General features: G+C 50.7%; 2 protein-coding genes across 2 annotated transcripts; both read right to left on the bottom strand.

The window, feature by feature from the left end:
* LOC102182669 (keratin, type II cytoskeletal 5-like) lies at positions 338-12906 on the bottom strand. Its single transcript, XM_018047724.1, has 9 exons — positions 12231-12906; positions 10284-10492; positions 7605-7665; positions 6680-6775; positions 4308-4472; positions 3405-3530; positions 2714-2934; positions 2078-2112; positions 338-924 (listed from the first exon to the last, which is right to left on the bottom strand). Exons 1-9 carry the CDS (start codon positions 12708-12710, stop codon positions 722-724), a joined length of 1596 nt encoding a protein of 531 aa, XP_017903213.1. The 5' UTR covers positions 12711-12906; the 3' UTR covers positions 338-721.
* Positions 14384-24628, bottom strand: LOC102176685 (keratin, type II cytoskeletal 75). Its single transcript, XM_018047720.1, has 9 exons — positions 24050-24628; positions 23301-23515; positions 22292-22352; positions 21849-21944; positions 20887-21051; positions 18816-18941; positions 18455-18675; positions 16879-16913; positions 14384-15044 (listed from the first exon to the last, which is right to left on the bottom strand). The coding sequence occupies exons 1-9, from the start codon at positions 24533-24535 to the stop codon at positions 14821-14823; spliced, it is 1629 nt and encodes a 542-aa protein (XP_017903209.1). The 5' UTR covers positions 24536-24628; the 3' UTR covers positions 14384-14820.

The following is a 26664-nucleotide window of genomic DNA, read 5'->3' as shown; positions in this document are numbered from 1 at the left end:
TGGCTTCCTCACCTCTGGATTAGGAGACTGAACTCAAACATTTTTGTGCTTGGCAGTTCTTAGTCTAACTGTGACACTTCACACTGGTGCCTTTTGCTTTGTCTTGGCTTGGGTCCTGGAGCACTGGCGAGGGAAGACTGGGGCTTGGGGAGGTAAGGGTGTAATGAGAGACTCTGGGAAATGGCAAGAGGCAGAGGCGAGTGGAGGTCCTGTTGCACGATGTCTAGGGGAGGGGATTCTCATTCTGCCCTGGAGTAAGCCCTGCAGGTGGATAGAACCTGCTCCCAGAGAACTCCATTTCTGAGGTCGTCCTCTGAGTGTGGGATAGGACACAGACTCAGTCAAGACCTAGAGAGCTTGGTGACATTTTTATTGAAGCAATTTGAGGGGATAGGCAGGCACCAGAAGCAGGAGAAGTATTCTGTCTATGGTGGGAAATACAGGCCTGGACTGCACTCAGCATCTCTGGGGACACCAGGATCAGCTCTAAGCAACCCCAGAAAGGACTGTGGCTGCCAGGGATCTGGGATGAGGAGCAAGTGGGGTACCTTTGCGGGAACCCATTTGGAGGCAGAGGGATGAACAGGCGAGCTAGGGACTCACAGGCTACTTCCCTGCTCCCGGTGCCTCTTGTGATTCAGTGCATGGGGGTCAGCAAAGCGGTGGGTCTTAGGCCTGGGGGCCAGGGGCCTTAGAGGGGAGGCAGTGGGGCAGGGGCCCTTTAGCTCCTGTAACTCTTGCTGGACGAGGTCTTGGAGATGATGCGCACGCTGGAGCTGGTGCCGCTCATGCCGCGGCCACTGGTGGAGCTGAAGCTACCGCCGCCGCTGCTGAAGCCGCTGCTGCCAAAGCCATAGCCGCCCCCGGTCATGCAGAGGCCGCCGCCCCCGCTGTAGCCCGAGCCCCCGGAGGAGGAGACCACGGCTGTGGAGAGAAGGCACAGGCACACTGGCAGCCTCGCCCCTGGGTCTTATGCCCAGGCGCCTCCCTCCCACAGGCTCCCCGGGGAGCCCCACGGTCCCTCCTGCTGCCTCAGTGAACACAGGACATGGCAATTTTCATAGCTTGCCCAGCTGTGACCACAGAGGTTTCTTTGACAGGCCTGAGAGGCTGCCCTTACTATGATACCCCTATTTTTCAGGGGAAGGAACAGGTGCAAAGACACCAAGTGGCAGGCCCAAGGTCACACCTGCCGGAAAGCGAGGCTTGGGCCCCTGAGCCGTGTTTGTCCCTCCTCTCTAGCTGGGGCTTTCCCACTGGGTGAGCAGGAGGTGGGCATCACAGGCTCTCCTGACGGCTGTACAGGTGAGCCTTCCCCAGACAGGAATCCCCTCTACTGCCTCCCTGAGAGGCGATCCTTTTGTTTCTGCTCAAATCCCTTCTGCAATGGGAAGCTCCCTGCCTTGGAGAGCAGCTCCCCACATCCTGTGGAACGTTTGAAGATGCCTCTTCAACCTCCCCTCTCAGTGTCTGGTTCTCCAGGAGAGGCATCCCTGTTCCTTTAACTCACTAGTTTCCAGCTCTCTCTCATCCTTGTTTTCCAGCCTCCCTCCCAGGGCCGGACCCACGGGGGCCCCAGGGAACTCTCCATCCCATGCCCAGTACTCCACACTCCGTGGATGCCGCTGGAGCCTGCTGGGTCCTTCTGCAGAATGAATCTCCCTGGCTTCCTTCCTGGGACCTGAGGGCAAACCTCTCTGCTTTCTTGTTCAGTTAATTTGCTTCAATTTTCAACACAGGTCTTCAGCTTTTTAATAGCCTCTTGTTAGTTTGAATTTCTGCCAGATCTAGCTGAGAAATCAGGTGTTCGGATGAGAGAGCCGTTGCTTTGTGAGTAGTCCTGTCCCATAACTGAGGTCCTCAGGGATTTGGGTGGAGTGGGTTTATGCCTCCACCAGGAACCTCTCTTGACCCCACTGGGAGGAAGGGCCAAAGAAGAAAGGGGTCTCCACAGAGCATCTCAGAGAATCTTAATGATATCCCTGCCCCTGCTCATTCACTGTCTGTTCACCAAAAATGATGCTGTTAGCTTCTGTTTTGTCTCCCACTTCTCTGTCATCCCAAGACATTTACTCACAGATATTCACGGGCCCGACACCTTCTCCGGTGAGTCTGTTGCAGGAGGGGAGAGAAAGACATATTTCATTTGCTGAGAAGTTAGAGAACCCTGGGTTCTTTGTATTTAAATCTATCAGCACAGAGGGCTGGCTGTGCTCTCGGCATTGTGCTGAACAAGACTTTTAATCATCCTATTAGCTGTAGGAAGCTAGTGTGACTCTGAGAGGGGACATTAGAAGAGAGATCAAATCCAAATATATGGTGAAATGGGGAGACAAACTCGTGCTCACTATGTTGGGAGGGACAGTCAGATGGTAGGCCTCTCTGGGCAAACAGAGCCCCCGAGCCTCGCCTTGTCCTGAGTGTGGCCTCATTGATCACAGGGCCTGGGCAGAAACGACCCTGCCGATGGCCTTCCAGGTAGTCACGGACCACCTCCTCCTGACACCTTCTATCCTGGCCCCTGCTCTGGGTCCCATCGGAGCTCAGGGAACGACTTCAGGACGCCGCAGGAGATCACTGAGTTTTAGGTCCGTTTCTATTCTGAGCATTTCTGTTTGGGGCCTCACACTGTGGGGATCTTGGCTGCTGCGGCGTTGCTACAGTGCTCCAGTGGCATCTATCTGAACCACGGCAGGAGGAGGAGCTTGCCCACCTGCACTCCTCGCCCTCCAGCAGCTTCCTGTAGGTGGCGATCTCGATGTCCAGGGCCAGCTTGACGTTCATCAGCTCCTGGTACTCACGCAGCTGCCGCGCCATGTCCTGCTTGGCCTTCTGCAGGGCCTCCTCCAGCTCGGCCAGCTTGTGCTTGGCATCCTTAAGGGCCAGCTCCCCACGCTGCTCAGCGTCGGCAATGGCAGCCTGGAGCGTGGCACACTGCCAGGAGGACACAGGAATTTATGAAATTGTCCACAAGGAAGGATGGAAGATACGGGCTTTAGGTTAAAAATGTGGAAGGATTTCCTGAAATGGATTTCATGCAAAGGAGGTTGGATGGAGTATCATCATCTTTAAAAATAAGATTAATCTATGTTCTCCTTGGATACTTTGTGACTTAAAATGGAGAAATGGTTTTCAGGGTCCCGTTCAATTTCTCTGAATTGTGGGTAAGTAAAAAGTGAATCAGTTTTGCCATGTATGCCTCCAGAGGACAGCATCTTTCCAAGAGGAACTGATGTTGGACAGATCTCAGAAAGAAGGTCCTGGCTTCCCTGGTAGGGGCAGAAGACTACAATTTTATATTACTGGACGATCATTCATCTGGGGAGAACTCTCTGCATGGGCTCTCTGCATGCATCATCCTCCTCGGGGAATGGATGAGATGGCCAATGGTTCCTCAGCCCTACCTGCTTCTTCACATTTTCAATCTCAGAGCGCAGCCTCTGTATCACTCGGTTCAACTCAGAGATCTCCATCCTGGTGGAGCGGAGGTCTTCCCCGTGCCGGCCGGCAGACCGCTGCAGCTCCTCGTACTGGGGGTCAGGAGAGGGAGGAGAAGGGGCGGTGAGGCCAGAAGGTGGTGGCTTCCCAGGGCCCAACAGGGCTTCTGAGGCAACGCTTAGAGGCACCTCCCTTTGCACGCAGCTGTCTCCATCAAATCCATTGCACTGTCTCTTGGCTCTGCCCCTCACTCTCCATATCCAAAGTACACTCCACAGGTGGACCTTCCTATACCCCAGCTTTGGTCCTTTGTCTTCATAGTCAGGTGTCTCACCCCCACAAACTCAGCATCATTCGGGGGTGCTTGTCACTTTCTAATTTTAAAGCTCATTCATATTTGTTTTTTCCTGGCACCAGGTCTTGTATCCCCAGAGACTCCTCAGCTCTAATCTGGAAAATGTCATTGCGTAACCCCTAACCAGCCTTTGCTCAGCCTCTCAGCCCCAGCTATTTCTACCTTTCATCTCTAGATGCAGGAAGCTAAACCTACCTCTTGCTCCCACCCTCCCTGTCTTGCGCCTGCTAGTACTAGCGGCCAGTACTGTCCAGCTGTCCCTGGCCTCTCCTCTACAAGGCATCAGAGGGGTGTTCATCCTTCTCGGGGTAGGACTGACCACCTCTTGCCTTTGTCTGGCTGTTCCCCCAGGTCCTGACGATGCTGCCTGAGGAGTGCTCCGACAGAGTGAGCCCCAAGCTGAATTCAGATCTCTCCAAGTCCGCCAGACTGGGAGGACAAGGCTTTTATCAAATCTGCCTTTGAAATGTCAGTTCTCTGAGACTGTTTCATGAAATTGACCTTGACACCTCACCTTGATCTGGTACCAGGACTCAGCCTCGGCCCGGCTGCGGTTGGCGATGTCCTCATATTGGGCCTTGACCTCAGAGATGATGCTGTCCAGGTCTAGCTTGCGGTTGTTGTCCATGGACAAGACCACGGAAGTCTCAGAGATCTGGGCATGAAGCTGAGCCAGCTCCTGCGAGGAGGTCCACATGGGAAAGCTGAAGTTGGGTGTGTTTGTGTGCTTACGTGTGCGTGTACCTGCATGTGTATTGTGTGTGCATGTGTGCACGCATGCATGTGTGTTGGGAGACTGTGCCCAGCACCCCAGAACAGACCCTGGCACTGAGGGCCTCCCTTGCACCACAGGGCTGAACATAAAGGGCTGGGGGGACAGTAGGCGGGTCACCAGGTTAACACCTGCTCTCTCTCTGCACAGAAGGAGCAGCAGCTCAGGGAGCTGTAGCCAAGGTTCTCCAGAAGTCACTCCCACTGTCAAGGGCACACACCTTGTTATGACCTGTCAGTTCTGCAATGTCTCATATTCTGAGAAAATGCAACCTTTCATTCCAAATAAAGCAATTATCTTGGGAAAGAAAGCTGAGTCAGAAAGAGCTGGAAAGCTGTGCTGTTCCAGCCCCATTTCCTAAACTTGCTCCTCCCTGCTCCCCGGGGAAGGGAAACGGAAACCCCCTGGAAACAGTAGAAAGACCTGAAAAATTCAAGCCTAGGATCTGCCAAGCAGGTTAGATGGCATCTCTGAGCCTCAGAAGGTCTAGTCCTACTGCTGCCTCCCATGATTTCTGTGAGCGTTAAATACATTCACGTTTATACGGGGCTTCCCTGGTGACTCAGATGGTAAAGAATCCTCCTGAAAGGCAGGAGACCTGGGTTCGATCCCTGGGTTGGGAACATCCTCTGGAGAAGGGAATGGCTATCCACTCCAGTATTCTTGCCTGGAGAATTCCATGGACAGAGGAGCCTGGTGGGCTATGGCTACAGAGTTGCAAAGAGTCAGACATGACAGAACAACTAACACTTGTATAAGATGTGTTTTGAAGCAGAAAATCCATAAGTAATTTGTTAATGATGACTTTACAGAATCATCTAAAACAGTGTTTCCCAAAATGTGATCCTCAGACTAGCAGTATCACCATACTGAATCACAATTGGTGCTCTCACAAGATCTTTACGAGATTCTAATGAGCTGTACAATTTAAGCATCACTGATCCAAAGCCCAAATCTAAGCAACAATATCAATTGTTAATTAATTGTTAATTCCTTTCTTTATTAACAATTGGTTCACATATTTCCTGATTCAAGTAGTTATTCTTTTGTTGCTGTTAGGTTGTAATTTACGTTTCCAAAATTGTTTTTCCTGATAGCTGACCTAGCTAGGGGAGTTTCAGCCCGCAGGATTGCTGCTCAGCATTGGGAGCCAACATCACTCTGGTTCTCAGCATTGAAGTGAATAAGCAAAGAAAATGATGGGGTTTTTTTTTGCCCCCAAGTGGGTGGTCATTGAAGCCACTTGAAGACCCAGAGTCCATGTTCCTGCTCCTGAAACATGACCAGATTGTGTTGGGCATCACACACATGCAACCCCATGAGCGGATTACCTGTTGTTACCAGGCCTACCTGCGACGCACACAGCCCCCTGCATCCCCACCTCCACATCACTAACCTCATCTCGGCTGCTCCGCACTCACTCATTCTACACCACTCACATGGGCCTCCTTCTGGCATTTCTGGATCCTCAGTTCCTTCAAGTTATCACCCACCATCTGCCTGCCACTGCTCCCTGTTGTCTATTTCTCCATCCCCCCTCAAATAGGGTAGTTATTTGATTCTCTCCATGCTACCCATCTCCGGGAAGCTCCAAGAACTTAGGGCCTTGATTGTGTTTGCCCAGCGCTGTGTCTTGCAGCCTTGAGCTCTGCGTTGGGCTTATAGAGGCACATAGCAAAACGCCTCTTCAGGGGAGCCAGTTCAATATTTTGTGTGCTTCTAGAAGCACCTGAGGGCTCACTAGTTGCCACTTGATCTGCATAATTACATCATCCTGCAGTTGCCATGGGAAAAGTAACAGGTAAATCTGAACTGGGCTGGGTGAGCTGGGTTGCTCAGATCATTCTATGGAAATCACAAGTAATTCGCTCACAGGCAGCTCTTTTGTCTGACCAACAGAACATTCTTGAATTTCTCACATTATCTGATCCACCAGCTGCCCTGGGAAAACTCACATTCTCCCTTGGTAGGGGAAGCAACATCTACTGCATCAATTCCAACTCAGGCATGGGGTGAGGAGCAGAGGGGTGACCAGGGAAGGGGCCAGCAGCCTCTGTGCTCAGCCGCGGCCCCCAGCCTCCAGCCCTTCTGGGGGAGCCCCCGGCCCTGCTTACCGCTTCGTAGAAAGACCTCAGGAAGTTGATCTCGTCCATTAAGGCTTCCACCTTGGCCTCCAGTTCCACTTTGTTCATGTAGGCAGCATCCACATCCTGGGCACAGAACATGCAGTCACTCCGAGTCCCACCCTTCCTGGGTTAGCCGGCCCCTCTGTCTGTGAGTTAAGCTGGAGGACTTCAGTTCCCAGGGACAAGAGCATTTCTCTCTCCCAGGCTACAGATAGAGTAGAACTTACAGGGGGATCCAAACTCCGTGTGGACCAGGTTCTTGGGGATCGCCCATCTGCTCATCAGCTGGTGCTACGTGGAGAAACCTTGCATGTCACCTCCATGCAGTGAGGACAGCCTGAATCATCCTGGGCCCTTGGGCCTCCACTGCCTGTGGCCTCACCTTCTCCCTGAGGCATCCCCTTCCTTGCACTCTGTCCCTTCCTCCCCTTCCCACATTGCTGCTCCCGCTCTTCCTCCCTCTCCAGATTAGCTTCAGGGCTGGATCTCCCCTCCTTCTGCCCATCCACACTGAGCAGAAAGGTTCACAGTTTCTGGAACTGGGCGCCGTCCTATGCCCATTCCTGAGCCTGACTTGAGGTCTCACAGACTCAGCTCAGCACAGGGCTCATTTTGCTTCTCCTTTCCCTGCATAAGATCCACGTTGGGGAGGGGACTGGTGTTAAGATTTATAGCTCGGACTTGGGTGTCCTGGATCCTGACTCACTTCTGGTTATCTGGGTAACCTGGGGCAACTTATTTAACCTCCACGCACCTGAGTTTTCTCACTTCTAAAGTAAAACGTGCTTCCAAGATTGGTTATGCAAATTAAATAAAGCCTCGTATACAGGGCCGCAGACTGACGTGGCAGCTGTCACTCCTGGGAGGGGCTCCCTGGGCCCGGAGTCAGATCAGGGCACCCCTGTCTCCTCACCTTCTTGAGCACCACAAACTCGTTCTCAGCTGCTGTGCGCCTGTTGATTTCCTCTTCGTACCTGCGGGGAGAAGGAAGTGGGTGGATGTTCAGAGCGGGGCTTCTAGGAGTGAGGTCCAGTGTAGGGGTGTAGGTGGGAATCCAGAGCAGACTTGGAAAACACGCTGCTGAAGTGTTGCTCTCCTATTATACATGTTCAGTTCAGTTTAGTTCAGTCACCCAGGTACCTCATGTTACCCAACCCCAAATCCATCACACAACCACCCCTGTCCAAACAAAACCCAGACTTGAAACAACACAAAACAGAACTGCCCCTCATTCTTTCTGAGGTCTTCCTCACAGCTGTATTCTCAGAGGTCCCGTGAAGGGGTGCGATGCTTCCTTTTACCCCACGGCCTCGCCTAAGCCAAGAGGAGGGACAGAGATCAGTAGAGGGGGGCAGTCTGGGCCAGGCCGGCGCCTGCACCCAATGGCACCCTCATATTGCCTCACTGTTCTGTTCTCAGCTGCTGACCCGCTGCCTGGGAAGCAGAGTCTTTAGGCTAATAAGATACCTCCCTTTTCTCCCCTCCACCAAGTTTTCTCATCTTCAATTTGCCCCTGAGCAGCAACCCCACTCTCCCTAGCGCCCCCCACCCCACTGATCTCTGGGAAGGAAGCCTCAAGTCTGCTCTAGGTAACATTCCCCACCCCACCTCTTAAGCATCAGCCAATCCCACCTTCTCAGAGGCTTGGGATGGCTGAGCTGTGGAGGGGGCTTCATCCCTTTTCCCTGTTGGCTGAATAACCCAGGGCAGGTCCCCTAACCTCTCAGAGGCTCTTTCCCATCCACGAGTCAGCTTGTTGTTGGCTATATACGAACCCGCAGGATGGATACCACTAGAATCTCCCTCACTTTTCTATTGCACCTTTTGTCTACAGAATCTTCAGTACTGTGCCTTCTTCCAAGTTCTTTGGGAAAACGAATCTGATTTTTCTTATTCTTTCCCAAAACTGTCTTTTCATTAAACATGGTCATCTTTGCTTCACCCAACTCCATGTAATTGTCTTTCTCTGTTTCCCAGCTCACAGTCCCTCTGGCCAGAGGGAAAGCCTCAAGTGGCCCTGCACAGGCCTCTTAGACACCTACCACAGGAACACTGCTGTCCTCTAACCAGCAGCACACTCTCCAACAGATCCCCCATATACCTCCAATGTGCATTTTTTCTTCGCACCCTTGAGTTTTCTGTCTCTTCCTCCTGGAAGCCTTCTTGGATTGAAATACTGTTATCCCATATTTGCATGATATTATAAATTATCTGTCAGCACTTGTTTCTCTTGTCTATGTTCGCATCACTACATGCATTATACTTAATCATCAATATAATGAAAATAGCTAACACGTGTTAACAGCTAACTATGTACCAGGCACTAGATACCCTATTGAGTATTTTACAAGCAAGTGGTGCTTTAATATTCTCAGTCTCCCTATGAAGTGGGTACTATTAATATCCCCTTTAACAGACTAAAGAACTAGGACTTAGAGAGTTTTGCGTTCTTTAGATATTGAGTCAGTAAATGATTAAGCCAAGATTGTAAATCTGAGGATTTCGCTAGTGTCTAGTGGCTAAGATTCTACACTCCCAGTGTGGAGGGATCCAGGTTCAGTCCCTGGCTGGGGAACTAGATCCCACATGCCTCAACTAAGACCTGATGTAGCCAAATAAATAAATAAATATTTTTTTAATCTTAAAGAAAAATGATTGTCAATCTGACTAGGTTCTCTAGCACTGTTCAGCAGAACTTTCCCATTGATAGAAATGCTCTATACCTGCCTGTATTATGGGACCCATTAATCATATACGGTGACTGAGCATTTGAAATGTGGCTAGTGTCCTTGAGGGCCTGAATTTTAAATTGATTTTAATTTTAATTTAAATTTTCCCATGTGGCTTGTGGTTAACATGTTAGAGCAACTCTAAAATCTGGGCTCTCAGGACCTTATACAAATGGTAACAAAAACTGGTTTGGCCCAAGAACAAACATTAAAACTAAATTAAAACCGTAGAAATAGGAAATTATTTGTATCTTTAGATATGAGCACACCATTATGTTTAGCAGGGTGTGTGTGTGGTTCCAGGGAAAAGGCAGTAGTTACACCTCCTTGTTCTTCATACAACAGCCTTGGCCAGGGTTGGGGTGGATATGTGAACGTTGTTTAAATCAGCAATCAGATTGAGGTGAACAAACGTGAGCATGAGATTCTATGGGTTCGGTTCATCACTAATGCGTTGCTACTTTTATAACCCTGAATGGGTCATTTGCTATCTCAGAGCCTCACTTTCCTCATCTCCAGAGTTTTCAGGGTTGTATGTATCATGCTCTGTGTGCCCATATGAGTTATCATTTCTAAGCCCAGCCCCTCCCCCAAACCTCAACATTCTTTTTTTTTTTTTTGGCTGCACAGCGCACGTGTGGCATGCAAGATCTTAGTTTCCCAGTCAGGGGTCGAACCCCTGCCCTCTGCATTGAGAGCATGTAGGCTTAACCACTGGACCCCTAGGGAAGTCCCTAAGAGCCCCAGTTCTTTTCCTGGGTCCACCTCTGTGTCCTGAGTGTGTGCCCTATTCCCCACTGGCTCGGGCACTTCAGGAGAGCCGAGCGCCTCCCCCGGAGCCTCAGGGCCGAGCTACCACTCACTTGTTCTTGAAGTCCTCCACCACTTCCTGCATGCTCTTCAGCTCCACCTCCAGCCTCGAGCGCTCTCCCCCCAGGCTGTCCAGCTGCCGCCTCAGGTTGTTGATGTAGCCTTCAAACATGGGCTCGAGGTTGGCCCGGGTCGCTTTATGCTCCTGCAGGAGGCTCCATTTTGTCTCCAGGACCTTGTTCTGCTGCTCCAGGAACCGCACCTGCAGCCGCCAGAGGTGAGAACCCATGAGCATGTCTTTACAGCTGTTGCCTCCAGAGGGCTCTGGGATTCGGGCCCCCCGACAGTGCAGGGGGGAGCCCTGCAAGATCTCAGAGTCCAGGTGGCAGGCTGGGCTCCTTGTTCTCAAGCTGGCAGGAACCTGGGATGTAAATAGCCAAGCCCATGTTGGTGCGATGGGGCTGGGAGACTGGCTAGTGGCTGGTTTTGGTGGTGAGAATAGGCAGGAGGGCCAGAGTGCCAGGAAACCATCTGAATACATCAAACCATGCTGATGTGTGGTAGCTGAAGAAAAGAACACTCCACCACGTTACTTTGGTTCCCAGTAAATGGGCAAGAGGTTCTTGGCAGAAAGTTCACCCATTTGCTTTCAACATGATTTCTCTAGATCTAGAATCTGGACTCAGTTGCCACCACAATCCAGAAATGCTGGAGTAGATCACTCTGGAGTCACCTTAGGGGGATCTGGATACAATTTCAGCCATGTCCCTCATGAGCTGTGTGGCCTTGGACAAGCCTCTTCTTGTCTCTATTCTCTCAGACCTCAGGTTCCTGTGATCTTGTGCTACTAATCTGGTTTTCCTGAATTGCACTCAACTGCTCCTCAGGCTGGGAGACAGCCTTGGGAACATGTAAAACCTTTTTCTCTAAACTAGTCCTTCTGTTGGGAGCAGCTGGAGTGACACACAGCCTCAGAGAATGAAGGAACAGAGCCTCCAAGACTTTGGAATTGGCAGTGTGCCTACGGAGGGTCTTTAACAAATGCATCCCACTCCCGCTTTCTCTTCCGTTGTCCTGGCTCCAAGTCCTCCCCAGCCACATGCCCTCATTCCCCAAGACCCCGCCAGATGAACTGTGGAAATGCAGGGCCCACATCTTTCCCCTCAAAACCGGGCTCCTGGAAATCTCACATCTGTTGGTACAAACATGACATCAAGCGGAGGACATGGGTGATAAAGGCTTCAGCGGTCCCTGTGGTTACGTTTATACATTCAAAGGTCTGAGTCCACATGATGAGGCATTTCATAGCCTGTTAGACCTGCAAGAGGACTTTGGAGTCCATCTGTTCAACCCAACTGAGGCCTGAGAAGTTGGGGATTCTCCCAGCAGGAGAGCTGATGATAGGAGCTGGTTGCCCCTCAGTTTAGCCCTCTTTCTTTCAGACTCCAGGATCGGAGCCTGAAAGATCTAGATTTTTGAGCTGGTTTTTCCCAGATGGAAGCAGTTAGCTCCAATGTGATCTGGTAGTACTGCACACTGGAACTGGGGAAACCCTTAGGGTTCCAGGCCAACAGCAGGGGAGACTCAGGGCTGATGTCACGACTGTCCTCTCACCAAAAGGAAAGTCTGAAGCCCTGAGTGCCTCCCTTGCCAATCAAATCAATAGTGAGGCTGCCAAGGACTTGCCCCAGTTGACTGGCAGGGAAAAATGACCTCAGCCTGTGAGGTGAACTTGTAACCTTCCATTTCTTGATCCTCTGCCTCTGAACCAATTCCTTTTGCTGTCTAATTTTAAGCCAAGTTCATGGCTATCCATCAAGAGAACAATATTCTCGCAGTGGGTCAGACAGGTCTGGTGCCCAAAGATGAACATTTTTCTAATCTCATGGAAAACCACTTCCTCCACACCCCTGGCCCCCAGGACCTCAGAGAAGAACAGAAAGCTGAGATACTCCTGGGTGCCACCTGCTCTCCTGGCGGGAACCCCATGACCCTCTCACCTTGTCAATGAAGGAGGCGAACTTGTTGTTGAGGGTCTTGATCTGCTCCTTCTCCTCCTTCCGTACCCGCTGGAGGGATGGATCGATCTCCAGGTGAAGGGGGGTCAGGAGGCTCTGGTTGACGGTGACCTCATGGATACCTCCAGCGCCAGACATCATCCCACCTCCAAATCCATAGCCACTGCCAACTCCTCCCACTCTGTACCCTATGCCCCCCAGACCCAACCCATAGCCAGCACCCCCAAAGCTGGTCCGGTTGGAGCGGTAGCCACTGCTGATGGAGATTCTCTTGTTACCCCCAAGGCTGTGGAGGCTCCTGGTTCCAAAGCCTCCTCCAAAGCCACCCCCAAAGCTCTTCCCACTCTGGACCATGGAGATGGAACTGAAGCTAGGCCTGCAGCCTGAGAGGAGGTTGGCTGAGGAAGCGCTGAAGTTCCGAGAGCCCCCTGACTTGATGGTGATAGAGGATCGTTGGGTCATGGTGGGAGCTGGTGTCAGCGGGTCGGAGGAGTGAAACTGTCACAGGGATGAGCAGCCTTCCAAGTCTAGCTCTCCACAACTCTCCTTGACTTTTATCCCTTTCGAGAACTGGGCTTGGCCAGAGAAGATCAAAGACCACTCTGTTGAGTTCATCTTAATGGTATGTCTGGACACGACCCATCTTTCTGCACCGCTCATCATCACAGGGAGCACCCCACCCAGGGCAGGACCAGGCCTGGGAACTGGGACCTGGGGCAGGCCTGGTCCCAAGCCCCCCCCCCTCCCCGCAAATCATCCCATGTTCTCAGCCACATGCTGCAGATATTCCCATGGCTTTCCTTCTCCTCCCCTTTTCTTGAGTCTTGGACTCTGAAACCATACACTTGATTACAGTCTTCCCATCATGGTCACTTATGAGGGAAAATTTTTTTTATTGAGGATTTCATCTGTGCCAGACCATATGCGGGTCAGTTATAAGCATTAAGTTATTTGATTCTCATTGTGAGGTTGGACAACAAGAATAATAATTGCCAATATTTATGGAGCAGCAATTATAAGTAGTGCTTTACACATGTTTCTCATTCAAACTTCACAGAGCAGGAAGGGGCAGCTCTTATTATTCTTGTTTTGCACATGAAACAGTTGAGGTGTAGAGTAGTTCAGAGACTTAGGACCCAGCAGTCCAACTGCAGGTCACCGGCTCTGCTTCACTAGCAGATGGCGAGGTGGCTTGTTTGAGGGAAGGAGCAAATTCAGGATTTCACTCCACATTCCTGTGCCCTCTACCCCTCACCCCAGCGGCTCATCCTGTGGTCACCCTGAGGGCCAGGGACATATTCTCAGTGTCATTTCTCTCCTTCCTTCCATCCTCTCCCTCCAAACCTTCCAAATGTTAGCCCCTGGTTTTACACTCATCTTTTCTCATCCTAGTTCATGGCCCCTTCCTTCCCTTCCATTTAACTTCTTGCTCTTTCACCCTGGACAGCTGTGTTTGAGATCCCTGGTTCCCAGAGCCCATTGGTGTGGTCCTGAGCACTGACCCAATCCCTCCAAGCCCACTCGGGCTGCCCCAACTCTGGGTGATGCCAGGGGCTGAGGTCTGATGGGAGGTGTCCAGAGCCTGTAAACTCAGGGATGTGGGAGCTTCCTGCAATTATGGCCTAAGTGGCCCTTCTGTTGGCTGAAAGCATTGCCCCCAGGGCTGACTTTTAACTCTTCTCCTGACCTGTTATTTTCCTGCTCACATCTGCAAGTTGGAAGTTGTCAGGAAACAATCAGCCCTTTGCTGGCAGAGGGCTGGGCTGCCCACAGTACGTCAGTGTCCTCAGAACTCAGTCTGGTTTGGGAGTGGATGGCATTGCCCTGCCTGACATACAGAGTGGGGAGTCTGAGCAGAGCTTCCGCCCAGGGTCTTGGGCTTCTCAAAGAAGGCATCCTGACGGGAGGAGGGGGGAGGTGGGCAGAAGGAGGGAGGGAGGGAATCTGGCCAGTGCTTGGCCCTCCTGCCCCTCCCATCTTCTCAGCTCAGTCTTCTTAGCTCTGAGGGAAAAGGAGGGAGGTCAGATGCGCTGAGCCCTCCCTGCGCCAGGACCCCACACTGAGAGGAGGTTTGGACGGGGAGAAGGATCACTCTGTGCTCCATCACCATTCCAAATAGAGGGCTGGACACCAGACACATTATACATGCATTTAATAGACATGATCCTGGGAGGAAAGAGAGAGAGGCTTCACTCTTGTCCAGCAGGCAGCTCGTAAGCATCGTGAGACAGGTGGGCTGACACTGAGATGGCCTGGGAGATACAGACTGCATCTGGAGGAAGGGAGGAGGGAGGCAGAGCTGATGGGGAGTCTGTGAAAGACAATCTGACAGTGAAATTGGAAAGAGAGCGGGTTTGGCACAGAGTGGTACTAGGAGCAGTCTGGGGGCTGGGGGAGGCTTAGGCTGGGGAATGGGATTCAGACAGGATGCCAGGCTTCCTGGCAGCACAGGTGGACCTCGAGGAGGGGAGACGAGGAAGAGCACCTAGGTGAGCAGGGACGAGTGCAGACACGCCAGGCGAGTGGGCGGAGCTGGCTTCAGCGCAGGGGTGAGGGAGCAGGGTGACTGCGCTTAGTGCTTGTAGCTCTTCCGGCTGGAGGACATGGTGGAGACAAACTTGATGCTGGAGCCGCTGCCCCCGAGGCCCCGGCTGCTGCTGTTGCTGAAGCTGGAGCCGCCCAAGCTGTGCCCACCACTGGTAGAGGAGTGACCGCTGCCCCCGCCGAGGCCCAGGCTTCCACTGCCAATACTGCTGCCACCTCCGTAGCCACTGGAGATGGTGGAGGTGACCACAGCTGCCGGAAGAGAGGAGACGCAGTCAGAACCAAGGGCAGGAGAGAAGCACCTGGGGCATCGTGGACAGCTCCCCGAAATCCATGGGGTGGGGATGGGTGGTTTGCCTCTTTCCAGTTTTCTGCCCACTTTGTGAGCTTGCTGTCCCGTGTCTCAGTCTAGTCCCACCTGCCCCACAGCGCCAGATGTCCTCCCAGTCTGAATGGCTTCCTGCCTCTCCTCTGCTACTTGGTGCCTCTCTTCTCCTTCCAGAACTCACTGGGATGCCCGTCCTCTGGGGAGCTCTTGTACCCACCTGCCTTCCCTTTGATTCCCCTGCTGTTCTATCCCCACCTCCCCCTGGCCCTGGTGTCTCCCTTCCTTCTGGAAGCTCACAGCTGGTTGTGGATACGTTTCCCTTTGTGTCCTCCAGTCCACACTCTCTGAATTTCAAGGCAGGGCTGGAATATTCTCGATAGACCAAGTGACAGATGACCCACTGGCTGGCTAACTCTGTCCCTTTTCTCCTCCCGAACTGCTCCCTCCCTAACTTTCAAACCACCCATCATCTTAAACATCTAGTACCTTACTTTGGGCCCTTCTGAAGGAAAGCTGAAATAAAATATAGACTCTGTTATTGGATGAATTGTATGCTCCCCAAAATGTGTAGAATAACTGTAAAGTGTCTTTACTTGGACATAGGACCTTGTAGATGTAATCAGGTTAAGATAAAATCATTAAGGTGGGCCCTGGTCCATTATGACTAGCATCCTTTTAAGAAGAGGGAAGATGTTCAGTTGAAGACAGACACACAGGGAAATGGCCTGTGTGTCTCATAGAGACAGAGGCTGGAGTGAGGCAAGGAACACCAAGGCTGGAAAGCTACCACCAGAAGCCAGGAAGAGGCAAGGAGGGTCCTCCCTACAGGTTTTAGGGACACATGGCCCTGCTGACACCTCCGTTTGTAATCTCTAGCCTCCAGAACCATGAGACAGCGTATTTCTGTTGTTTCTCACCACCCAGTTTGTGGTACTATGTTATGGCAACCTTAGTAAATAAGCACAGACTTTAGGTGCTTTCAAGAAAGGAAACTTTAGAGGTCATGCCAGCCAGTCCCCAAATTAGCTTTGAGGGTCTCTGGGGCCACTGGACAAGGACCTTAGGGAAGGAGGACCTCTGGGTGGTTCAGAGTCATTGCTTAATATTATCAATTGCTAAGGTGACTCTCATGTCAAGAAAACTGAACTCACTTGCAGAGTGTAAGGTGTAAGAATTGTCTCTTGGCCTCACGATGCCAGCACTGAGCTCTGTAAATGGTGACTTCTGTGCTTACCAGTGCAGGCTGTGCAAGCTTGTTAATGAATGCCTCTCCTGCTTCTGGGGAGCGGCACCAACTGCCAGGCCTCCTAGAACTCTCACTGCCTTGAAATCCTTGGTATCTTTCTGTGTTATACTCCACAGAGTTAAGCCGAGCAGTGGGGCTTCTCCCAGACTGTTCTGGAAGAGGCTGCCCAACCGGCAATGCCCTAGTGCCCAGCATGAAGGCTGTCTCTAATGCTTGAGAGCAGTCAGTATCTCTCTAGCGTGATCCAGTCTGGGCAAGGGAAGGTGTGGCCTGAGGATCCTGCAACCCATGTAGAAGGATGAGAGCAAACTTCCCATTACTCCCCTTGTGGTGTCCTCTCGAAGGTCTCTCCTAATAGAAACATAGAATCTCAAAGCTTCTCAAAATGAACCTCCCATTGGTGGGCTCCCCTCCAATGCCCCATACATCCCTGGCACCCTCTGACATGCCCACCCTCTCCCCAGTCCCCAGCCACATACACTCCAGATGACACGAGAGGATGTCATACTCACAGACATTAACTGGAGAAACGCCCTCTCCACTCAGCCTGATGGGGAGGAGGGAGAAGGAAGGTTACTGTGGTGTCCAGCAGCTTGTGGTCTTTTGAAATGACATTTGTGCAATTGTTTTAAATTCACTGAGAAAGCCTTCAATTATTTTTATTGCAGGAGTAATGGAGGTTGAAATTATTTAAATACCATTAGTATTAAAAATAATAATAATAATAATCTAATGAATGAACTAATGCAGAGTTGGGGTTCATAGAGTCAAATCTGTAATCTCAGAATTTTTGGTGTAAACGAGATAAACACCTTAAGAAAATTAAAATTAAAGCGAATCATATGTTAGCGTCAGCTGGAAAGGCAGGGCTGTCATAGAACAAGAAGATTGCTCTGTCAACAAGGGCCTATTGTCAGGTACCAAGGTTATTACAGGTGTGGAGAGGAGTCTGAGTCATAAGTGTAACAATAGCAATCATCGGTCTAGCCTTGTTGTAGCAACTAGAGTAGTTTTGCTTTAGCATCTTGAGGACAGAAGTGGCATTCATTATAAATGCAGACCTAGCCCTTGAAAGGGCTACCTACCTATTACCCACATTATGCCACTTAATTCTCTCAACAACCTCTAAGTAGGTATTACAATCTCGGTTTTACCGATGGGGAAATTGAAGATCAGAGAGGTTAACTAACTCGATCATGATCACAAATGAGGTCAAATTAATTTGACTCCAAAGCCCGCATCTTTGGCCACTGAAATGAGAGGGAGCTGACCATTTGCCGTGTCCCATCCATTGTTCTGAGAGCTTCGCTGGTAGTCCCTCACTTTAGCCCTCTTAATAACATAGAAGATGGAAACTCTGGTTGTCCCATTTTACAGATGAGGACTGGAGAAATCACACAGCTGGTCATACAACTGGTACTGGCAGAGTCCAAAGCCCCCAGTGGGCTTTGGGGATCATGTGACCTGGCCTCTTTATTCCATCATTAAAGACATAGAAAGCGGGGGTGGGGAGCATTGGTGGGAGGAGGATGCTGAATTTCCTAAGCTTATGTAGCTAGTTCTGAGAAGGCAATGGCAAGCCACTCCAGTACTCTTGCCTGGAGAATCCCAGGGATGGGGGAGCCTGTTGGGCTGCTGTCTAGGGGGTCACACAGAGCTGGACATGACTGAAGCAACTTACCAGCAGCAGCAGCATGTAGCTAGTTAGTGGTAGACCTGTTGGCCCAAATCCTAGGACAATTTATTCTCAATTCAGAGTCTTTCATACTACATATCCAGATGCACTGTGTGACCAAATTTCTCCTTTGAGTTGATTTTACCTAGATCCAATCAGCTTCTAGATTTCTATTGGGTGCTAAAAGCAGTTGCACCTCAAATTAGGAATTGCTGATTATGATTTCCCTGGAAAGAAACTGCACCTGAACTCTTTGTCAGAGTCCAGTTCTACCAGCATTTTGCTCCCCTTTCCAGGCAAGGAAGGGCCTGTATCAACCTGCGCGCATGCATGCATGCAAAGTCCCCTTCAGTCATGTCCAACCTGAGCCCCTAGGAATGCCCAGGCTGCTGGGATGGGTGATCTGCCCTCACCTGCACTCCTCGCCCTCCAGCAGCTTCCTGTAGGTGGCAATCTCCACATCCAGGGCCAGTTTGATGTTCATGAGCTCTTGGTACTCGCGCAGCAGCCGGGCCATGTCCTGCTTGGACTTTTGCAGGGCCTCCTCCAGGTCCACCAGTTTGGCCCGTGCATCCTTGAGGGCCAGCTCCCCGCGCTGTTCTGCATCGGCAATGGCTGTTTGCAGGCTGGCACACTGTAAGGAAAGGAGGAAGCCATGAACCTTACTGATAACCCCTGGAAATCTGGTGCTTCTTGGGAAGAGCCCTGTAAGTGAGGCAGAATGACGCGGAAGACATAAGTGTGCGGGGAGCTCTGGGTCCTGCCAGAATGTACCTGCTTCTTGATGTTGTCGATCTCGGCTCTCAGCCTCTGGATCATCCGATTTGTCTCGGAGATCTCTTGTTTGGTGTTGCGGAGATCATCGCCGTGCCGGCCGGCTGTGACCTGCAGCTCCTCATACTGACAGAACCAGAGCAGAGTCAGTCACTCCTTCAAACCCTGGCCTGAGCACTACCTGCATGCCCAGCCTGGCCCTCAGTGCTCTGAGCAAGCCCATCCATGCACTCATCATTCACCCATCCCCTTGCTTGTTTCTTGACCACATCTTCTCACCAGGCATGTCCTGGGCTCTGGGAATATCATGAAGAGAATAATCAGACTCCTGCCTACAGTTTCTTTTTTTTTTTTTTTTTTGAGATGGCAAATAATTGAACCAGGCTGGCATTTGATACCAGCAGTTATCAGTAAGGCTCCTGGTTTATTCCTTTCCTTACCAGCCTGCATATTATTGAATTTATAGCTTCAAATTGAGCTGACTGTCCCTTAGGAAGTAAACTAAGTCCTATGGGGCTGTGATAAAGGAATCTGACTTAGATATGGAAGTGAGGGATGGGGTAGGGAATGGACAGGGACGTCCCTCTAGAGATGGAGATATTCACACCAGGCACTGAAGGCTGGGAAGGCTTGACCAGCTCAGGGTAGAATATTCCAGACAAGGGAAACAGCCTGTACGTGAAGCCCCCAGAGCATGCAGAGCGCGAGGAGTGAGGGATGATTTGACACTGTCCTTGGGGAGTTCTTGGTCATGGGGCAGACGTCAAAGACCAACTGCGACCATGAAGTTTGGCGGCCCTCCTGATGCCAGTGCTGGGGAAACAGAGGCACTGCAAACACCATTGGAAGGAGCTCAGGCTATAGAGGACCCCGTTCTGAAGACTTCGTAACAGAATCCTCCATCTTAGATTGCTCTCTGTCTAATGGTGTGGGTCTAGGACATCATCATTTAGGAGAAATAAATGCACCCTGTGTCCTCCAGCAGACTGGAGGAAACTCACACCTTGCCCAGTGGAAGAAGAGCCCCTGCCTGAGCGAAGATCTGTCCGATTTCAAAAGTGCTGAATGGTTCAGCTTCTTCGTTTCTGGACACACATGGTTAAAAGCAACAACAGTCTTCGCCAACAATGCACATTGCAACCACCCCACTTGGAGTTAAGTGCATCCCACCTCCACTCACTGCCAAGGAGCCACATCCACTCTTGTAGCCCTGGCACCTGACACCTGCTTCTTTTCTACCACTTCCAGTGGCAGTGACTAAGGCAGTGCAAAGACCAAGGCAAGGGATGAGAGCCAGGTTGTAGGTGAGCAGCTGCCCTGGAAAATCATCTGCATTTGGCCGATAACTGGTCTCATGGGTTGGAACATTCAGGCTGCTACACCCCTCCAAACCCAAACCTTCTGGCCATCTGCACCTTCGGACAATAGTTCTCTGTGGTCATGCCAACCTCCCTCTTCCCAGGGCAAGCTCTCTTGTTTGGCAAAGTGTTCATTTCTGCCCCCTAGCCCCACAGGACTGCTTGCTCAGCCTTTCAGGCCCTCCCTGCTCCTTGGCAATCTTTTGTTCCCCGCCACTTCCAAAACAGACTAAAGCCCACCACTTCTTGGAAGTGTTTTATTAATGCTTTTCCCCTTCTATGACTGTTCATTCATCTCATGGCCTCCCAGACCTTGGACTCCTTTTGTATTTTGTTCATTTACAACTTTATAATTCTGCTTGGCATACAGTAGGAGTTCTGTAAATAAACAAGCCTGTTGGAAACAGCTTTATGAGCATTTCTTGGTTGTTTGAGTCTCATCCAGCCCCCTGTCAGTTGGTAAGTGGTGGGGGGACTGTGGCTGTCCTTCTGAGCATCCAGCATTGCCCGACCGCTTATCAGCATATGTGTGTATTGGGATTTCCACATCCATTTCAAGCTGAGTTTTCATAGCCACCTAGACACTTCTGCCAAGTTGAAAGAAACGGGAATGCTTGCATGACTCCTGAGGCTTATGGCTAGTAGTTAAACAATGATTTGAGGCTTCAGAGAACACTAGATCTGCAGCCTATCACGGAGGTGCCCGTGCTCACCTTGGTCTGGTACCAGGACTCAGCCTCCGCCCGGCTGCGGTTGGCGATCTCCTCGTACTGAGCTTTGACCTCAGCAATGATGCTGTCCAGGTCCAGGCTGCGGTTGTTGTCCATGGACAGGACCACGGACGTGTCGCTGACCCGCGTCTGCATCTGACACAATTCCTGCAGAGCCAGTTAACTCAGCGTCACCGCGCAATAAAAGAAGGAGTCTTGAAATTACGCAATTGACCACCCATCTAAGTCAGGAATCCTTCTTTGGCATCCCCAGCAGGGAGTGCCCAGCTCTTGCTATGCCAGCCGACCCTTGAGGAATTTCTGGGTCATAGATCAGTGGAATGGGAGTGTGTCCCCAGTATCCATTCTCAAGGCTCCCCTCTGTGCTTTTTCTCTGAATATGAAGGATGAGCAAGTGTTCTCTGAATCCAAATTAGATCACGTTGAATATGACATATGTGACTCATATGCCAGCATGAAAGGTTTCTTCAGGATGGGGTGATTTTTAGGACCCCTCCCCCCACACACAGTGTGACTTCATTGCTCTCTACCCCTCTGTCCCCTTCCACAGGCCCAGGTGTCTGCCATCAGAGTGGAGATGCCCAGAAAGAGGCATCTTCAGGGGCCAGGAAGCACCCTGACCAACGGGCTGAGGGGCAGCTTGCCTTCTGAACTTCTCTGAGACAGGAAAGAGAGAGATGGGTCTTGATTCCTTGGGAATGTTACCCAGTGACATGGGAGTTTAGGAATCGACATTTGCTCCTTGCTCGGCCATGGGATTGCAGGGAGAAGACTCAGAGCTGGGGTGGGGTTAAATGTGGCAGGACTTTAAGCAATTCTTCCCAATCTCCATGACCTCTCCAACCCTCTATCCCAGGGAGACACTATATGGATAACATTCTGCCACATCCTTTTCTTGCCAGGCTTTGGACATAGGAGGAACAAATACACATGCAGGATCTTACTGCCTCAAAGAGCATCTGGAGGAAGTTGATCTCATCGGTCAGCGAGTTGGCCTTGGCTTCCAGGTCCACCTTGTTCAAGTAGGCAGCATCCACATCCTGAAAAGACAGCCCAAGATGCTCCTCTGAGACCCTGGCCCCAGGCAACAAGCCCAAAAGAAGCTGGGTGGACTCCCTGGCCCTTCTAGTTTGGATTTTAGCAAACTCTGTATCTGGGGTTTGGGGCTGGGGCTGGGTAATTGATGGGAATTGTGGCTTGAGTCTCCTGGGCTAACAGAAAACAAGGTCACTGGGGCTATAAACATGGAGGGAGGGTCTTGGCCGGTTTGAGCTCTCTAGATATCCTAAGGGCTGAAATCACTTTTCTTGGGTGGCCCAAGGGTCTGTCACCCCATACTCTCAGATTCAGTTTTGAATCTTCTCCTTTGAGAGACTTTTCCACCCACCTTCTTTAGAGCCACAAACTCATTCTCAGCAGCTGTGCGCTTGTTAATTTCATCCTCATACCTGTAAGCACAGAGGAGAGGGGGCGAGCGGTGAGTGAGGGTTTGATTGAACTCTTCTCAGGCTGAGGTGGACTACTTGTGTAGCAAGAGACCTTTGTGTGACTTCAGGTGATTCACTTAACCTCTGTTTCTCCCCCTGTAAAAGGAGAATAATTTCTTCTGCCAGTTTCTTTTTCCTTTTTTGCTTTTGTAAGACTGGAAGGTGGGCATGGAGCTGACAGGAATAGTAAAACATATTTATGCAACTCCATCCTCGTAAAGATGCACAATTTCAATCTTGAAAAACTTTTTGCTGTCTTAAGTGCCTGCTGGAACTGTGAGATAAACTTTGTTCAGGACACTGCTTCAGTCAATTTTTGGTATATTTTCACTGAACCTCAGGGCAGCCATTTAAATAGTGTTTTTTTTGTTTTTTTTTTTTTTTTGTTTTTTTTTTTAGTAAGTAGGTGTTGCTTTAAAATAGAAACCAAGGGTGAGCCACCTAAGGGGTTGGGGAGGACCATCTTTCTGTTGGATACCTCACCTGTTGCAGCCTGGGTGATGGCAAGTCAAAATTGACTCCCTCAGGAGGATCAGATTGCCTGGTTCATACTCTAGGGTACACCTTGGCAATGCAGGCATCTCAATAATAGAGCCCATGTTCAGTGTAGTTAAATAATAAACTGACTGTAAAGTAGTATATCGCTTTCAGAGCTAGAATGTTTTGTTAGATGACACAGATGTCCCTTTGCAGTCATGGACACATTGAAGAGTCAGCTTCTTGTTGGTAGTGACGCATGAGATGAGAGTCCCTTTGTTACTCCATACCTTGCTCTCTTCTTCTCATGAGATGATGACTACAGGTCCAAACCTCTCTGACATGGGCATCTGCTCCTTTGCTCTCCTCTGGCCCTCATCAAGAGGAGTTTGGGGATGACTGCATGTGATCAGAAGGGTCTCTCACTCTCACCTGACTTTGAAATCCTCCACGACATCCTGCATGGTTCTCAGTTCAGCATCCAGCCTGCCTCGCTCGGTGGTGATGCTGTCCAACTGCCGCCGGAGGTCGGTGATGTAGGCTTCGAAGAAGGGCTCCAGGCTCTGCCTCACAGTCTTGGTACCCTGCTCCTGCAGGAGGCTCCATTTGGTCTCCAGGACCTTGTTCTGCTGCTCCAAGAACCGCACCTGGATGGGAGAAGAAGAGAAGAAATTCTGGAGAAACTGGGGAGGCAGAGCCAGACACCACCCCAACGGATATAGAAGAGAGGAAAAGTACTTTTCACCTGATACCCTTCTGCCAATGATATAAGTGACAACCCCTGTCGAAAAGGAAAAGCCCATCAAGCTACCCCGACATTCTCTGGGGCTCCAGAGAACTAGGGCAGTGGCGTCTTGATGCGGAGCCGCCATTCTTAGAGTGTCTCTACCAGCCCTGCTCTGGGTTAGGTTGGCTTTCTCAGGGAACTTGAGAACTTCACATTTCCCTCTGTGTTGACTGAACCAGCCAGCATGGCTCCCAAGGAGGATAAAGGGAAATACCCACAAGTCCTGTGGGGCAAGCTGGCCCCACCTGCAAATACGTCTGCCCCTGAGGGATGCTTGCTGAGTGAATGTGCTTTCCTGCAGGGAAGCTGTTGGGCCATGGCTGCTGTCTGAACTTGGCCTCCCCAAGAGTTCCTGGCACCCAACCCTGTGGACCAGATGCAGCTCCCAACTCACCTTGTCAATGAAGGAGGCGAACTTGTTATTGAGGGTCTTGATCTGCTCCCGCTCCTCTTTCCGCACCCGTTGGATGTTGGGGTCGATTTGCAGGTTGAGGGGAGTCAGGAGACTCTGGTTGACGGTGACCTCTTGGATGCCTCCAGGGGGACAGACGGAGAAGCCCCAGCCCGCGTGGCCCACTCCAATTCCACCCCCATAGCCGAATCCACTGCTGACCCCAAACCCGCTGCTTGCCCTGCCACCAAAGCCACTTCGGAAGTTGCTGCCACACCCACTGATGGAGACCCACTTGGTTCCCCCCAGGTTGTAGAGGCTGCGGCTGCCGAAGCCGCTGATCCTTCCCAGTCCTCCACTGCCCCCCGGGGAGTGGGTCACGGACACGGAGCTGAAGCGAGAGCGGCCGGTGGCTGGGCTGGTGGCTGAGGCTGTGCTGAAACCCCTGCGGCTGCCGGTCTGGAAGGTGATAGTGGACTGTCTGGACATGGTGTCTGGGAGAGGCTGATGAGGAGCGCTCCTGCTGTGGGTACGTGTGGAGGGGGATGGAGAAGACAGGGCGTCTGGGGTGCCCTGGCCCCCTGGGCTTTTATGGGCTCTGGGAGGGGGGGCGGAGCACGCTCCTGCAGGCCTCTGATGGCATTTTCTCGGCATCCACCAACCCTGAGCCCACACTCGGCTCCCCTCCGAAAAAGGCGTAAAAGCCACGCGCTTGTTCCCTGGCATCCCTCCCCCACATGGAAACTCCTTTCCAGTTGCAACTTGATCAGCAGATGAATGAGAAGCACGTTAATTGCCTTCAGTCATGTCCTAATCATGCATTTTAAAATGGACTCAGAAAACACTGCCTCATTTCCAAACCGCTCTCTTAGGCCTGGGACCAACTCCCTCCTGTGCAAACATCTTGTGTCAGCCCCAGTGACCATGGTTCACTGTTGCCTGTTCCTTCCTACCCCTTAGGTGTGCGTCTTACTCCTGAACTCTTTCTCAGCTATTAACTCTCAGAGCCCCCACTCCCAACCCCAACCCTGGCCCAAGCTGTCCGTCCAGATCTTGAAAATCCTGCTCTCCACCCATCTTTCTCAGGAATCCATCCCATTTTGATGGTCCCTTTGCTTAACTCTGAAGCTGCCATCAGTATTGTGCGGGTCACACCAACGTTCTGGGGTGTGAGTGAGTGTGTTCGTGTGAGCACGTATGTCCTGTCCACTCCAGTGTAACGTGACCATTAAGGTCAGGTCCTCTGCCTACATGGAGAGAAGCTGCGAGAATGGGAAGATGGGTTTGAATCCCAGCCCTGCCACTTACTAAAGGTGAGACATGGGGCCAGTCATGAAACATCTCTGGGCCTCAATTTGCGTGTCTGTAAAGTGGGGTTTGTGATGACTATTCATGGGAAAACGGATTTTGCAATGCCAAGGACATGCAGATGCTGAGCCAACTCAACAGAGTCTTCCCTCCTGATATAATCACGTTTGTGGAGGAAGTGCCAGCAAGGTGCCCATCCTGAGACAAGTACTCAGTATTTGAAAGCAGCACAATGCACATTCTTTTTTCTTTATTAACAGGCTTATGGTTCTGTTGGGAAGACTAAATTAAGACACACTGAGGAACTTATGAAACGGTGATGCTCCGTAAAACACTGCCTCTTGTCTCTGTTTGAAGCCGTCTCATCCCAGAAGTGGAGAAGGCAATGGCAACCCCACTCCAGTACTCTCTTGCCTGGAAAATCCCATGGATGAAAGAGCCTGGCAGGCTGCAGTCTATGGGGTCACGAAGAGTCAGACATGACTGAGCGACTTCATTTTCAGTTTTCCCTTTCATGCATTGGAGAAGGAAATGGCAACCCACTCCAGTGTTCTTGCCTGGAGAATCCCAGGGATGGGGGAGCCTGGTGGGCTGCTGTCTATGGGGTCGCACAGAGTTGGACAGAACTGAAGCGACTTAGCAGCAGCAGCAGCAGCAGCAGCAGCAGCAGCATCCCAGAAGTCTCCTTGACCAGCCACTCCTCCTGTTGTTGGCCAAGGATCCTGACCCTTTAATCCTTCATCAGAAAGTCCCATGGCTACACTGAATAGAGGACTTGTTTATATTCCCCCGTTAGTCTTAACATTTTTTTTTAAATTGAAAACTTTTATACAATTTTAAAATGTTACTTTGCATTTGCAGTTATGACAAAATATTGGCTGTATTCCTCATGTTGTACAACACATCCTTGTAGCCTATCTTACACTCAATAGTTTGTACCTCCCACTTCCCAACAGCTATATTGCCCCTTCCCACTGGTAATCACTGGTTTGTCTTCTGTATGTGTGAATCTGTTTCTTTTTTTTTGTTTTAATAGCCACTGGTTTGTTGAGTTTTTAATATTCCACATATAAGTGGTATCATATGGTATTTGTCTTTCTCTGTCTGACTTATTTTACTTTAGCATAATGTCCTCCAAGTCCATAAATATTGCTGCAAATGGTAGAATTTTGTTCTTCTTTATGGATGAGTAGTATTCCATTGTGTGTGTATATATATATTCTTTATCTTCCACATCTTTATTCATTAATCTGTTGATGTACACTTAGATTGCTTTCATATCTTGGCACTTGGAAATAGTGCTATGAGCA

This window comes from Capra hircus, chromosome 5 (assembly GCF_001704415.2).
Source record: "Capra hircus breed San Clemente chromosome 5, ASM170441v1, whole genome shotgun sequence".
In the NCBI taxonomy this organism is placed as follows: domain Eukaryota; kingdom Metazoa; phylum Chordata; class Mammalia; order Artiodactyla; family Bovidae; genus Capra; species Capra hircus.
The sequence above is the reverse complement of the archived record's forward strand: the minus strand, read 5'-3'. Positions and strand labels throughout refer to the sequence as shown.

What these genes read in the sequence shown, in the direction of transcription:
- LOC102182669 (XM_018047724.1), bottom strand. Translation starts at nt 12,710, where the DNA reads ATGACCCAACGATCCTCTATCACCATCAAGTCAGGGGGCTCTCGGAAC. An exon ending in AGTTTGTGGTGCTCAAGAAG is followed by an intron (nt 6,776 to 7,604) that starts GTGAGGAGACAG and finishes TTCTGTGCCCAG; the next exon opens with GATGTGGATGCTGCCTACAT. An exon ending in TGAGGTCTTTCTACGAAGCG is followed by an intron (nt 4,473 to 6,679) that starts GTAAGCAGGGCC and finishes ACCTCCTCGCAG; the next exon opens with GAGCTGGCTCAGCTTCATGC.
- LOC102176685 (XM_018047720.1), bottom strand. Translation starts at nt 24,535, where the DNA reads ATGTCCAGACAGTCCACTATCACCTTCCAGACCGGCAGCCGCAGGGGT. An exon ending in TCCAGATGCTCTTTGAGGCA is followed by an intron (nt 21,052 to 21,848) that starts GTAAGATCCTGC and finishes CTGGCTCTGCAG; the next exon opens with GAATTGTGTCAGATGCAGAC. An exon ending in CGTTTCTCCAGTTAATGTCT is followed by an intron (nt 15,045 to 16,878) that starts GTGAGTATGACA and finishes CTCTTCCGGCAG; the next exon opens with CTGTGGTCACCTCCACCATC.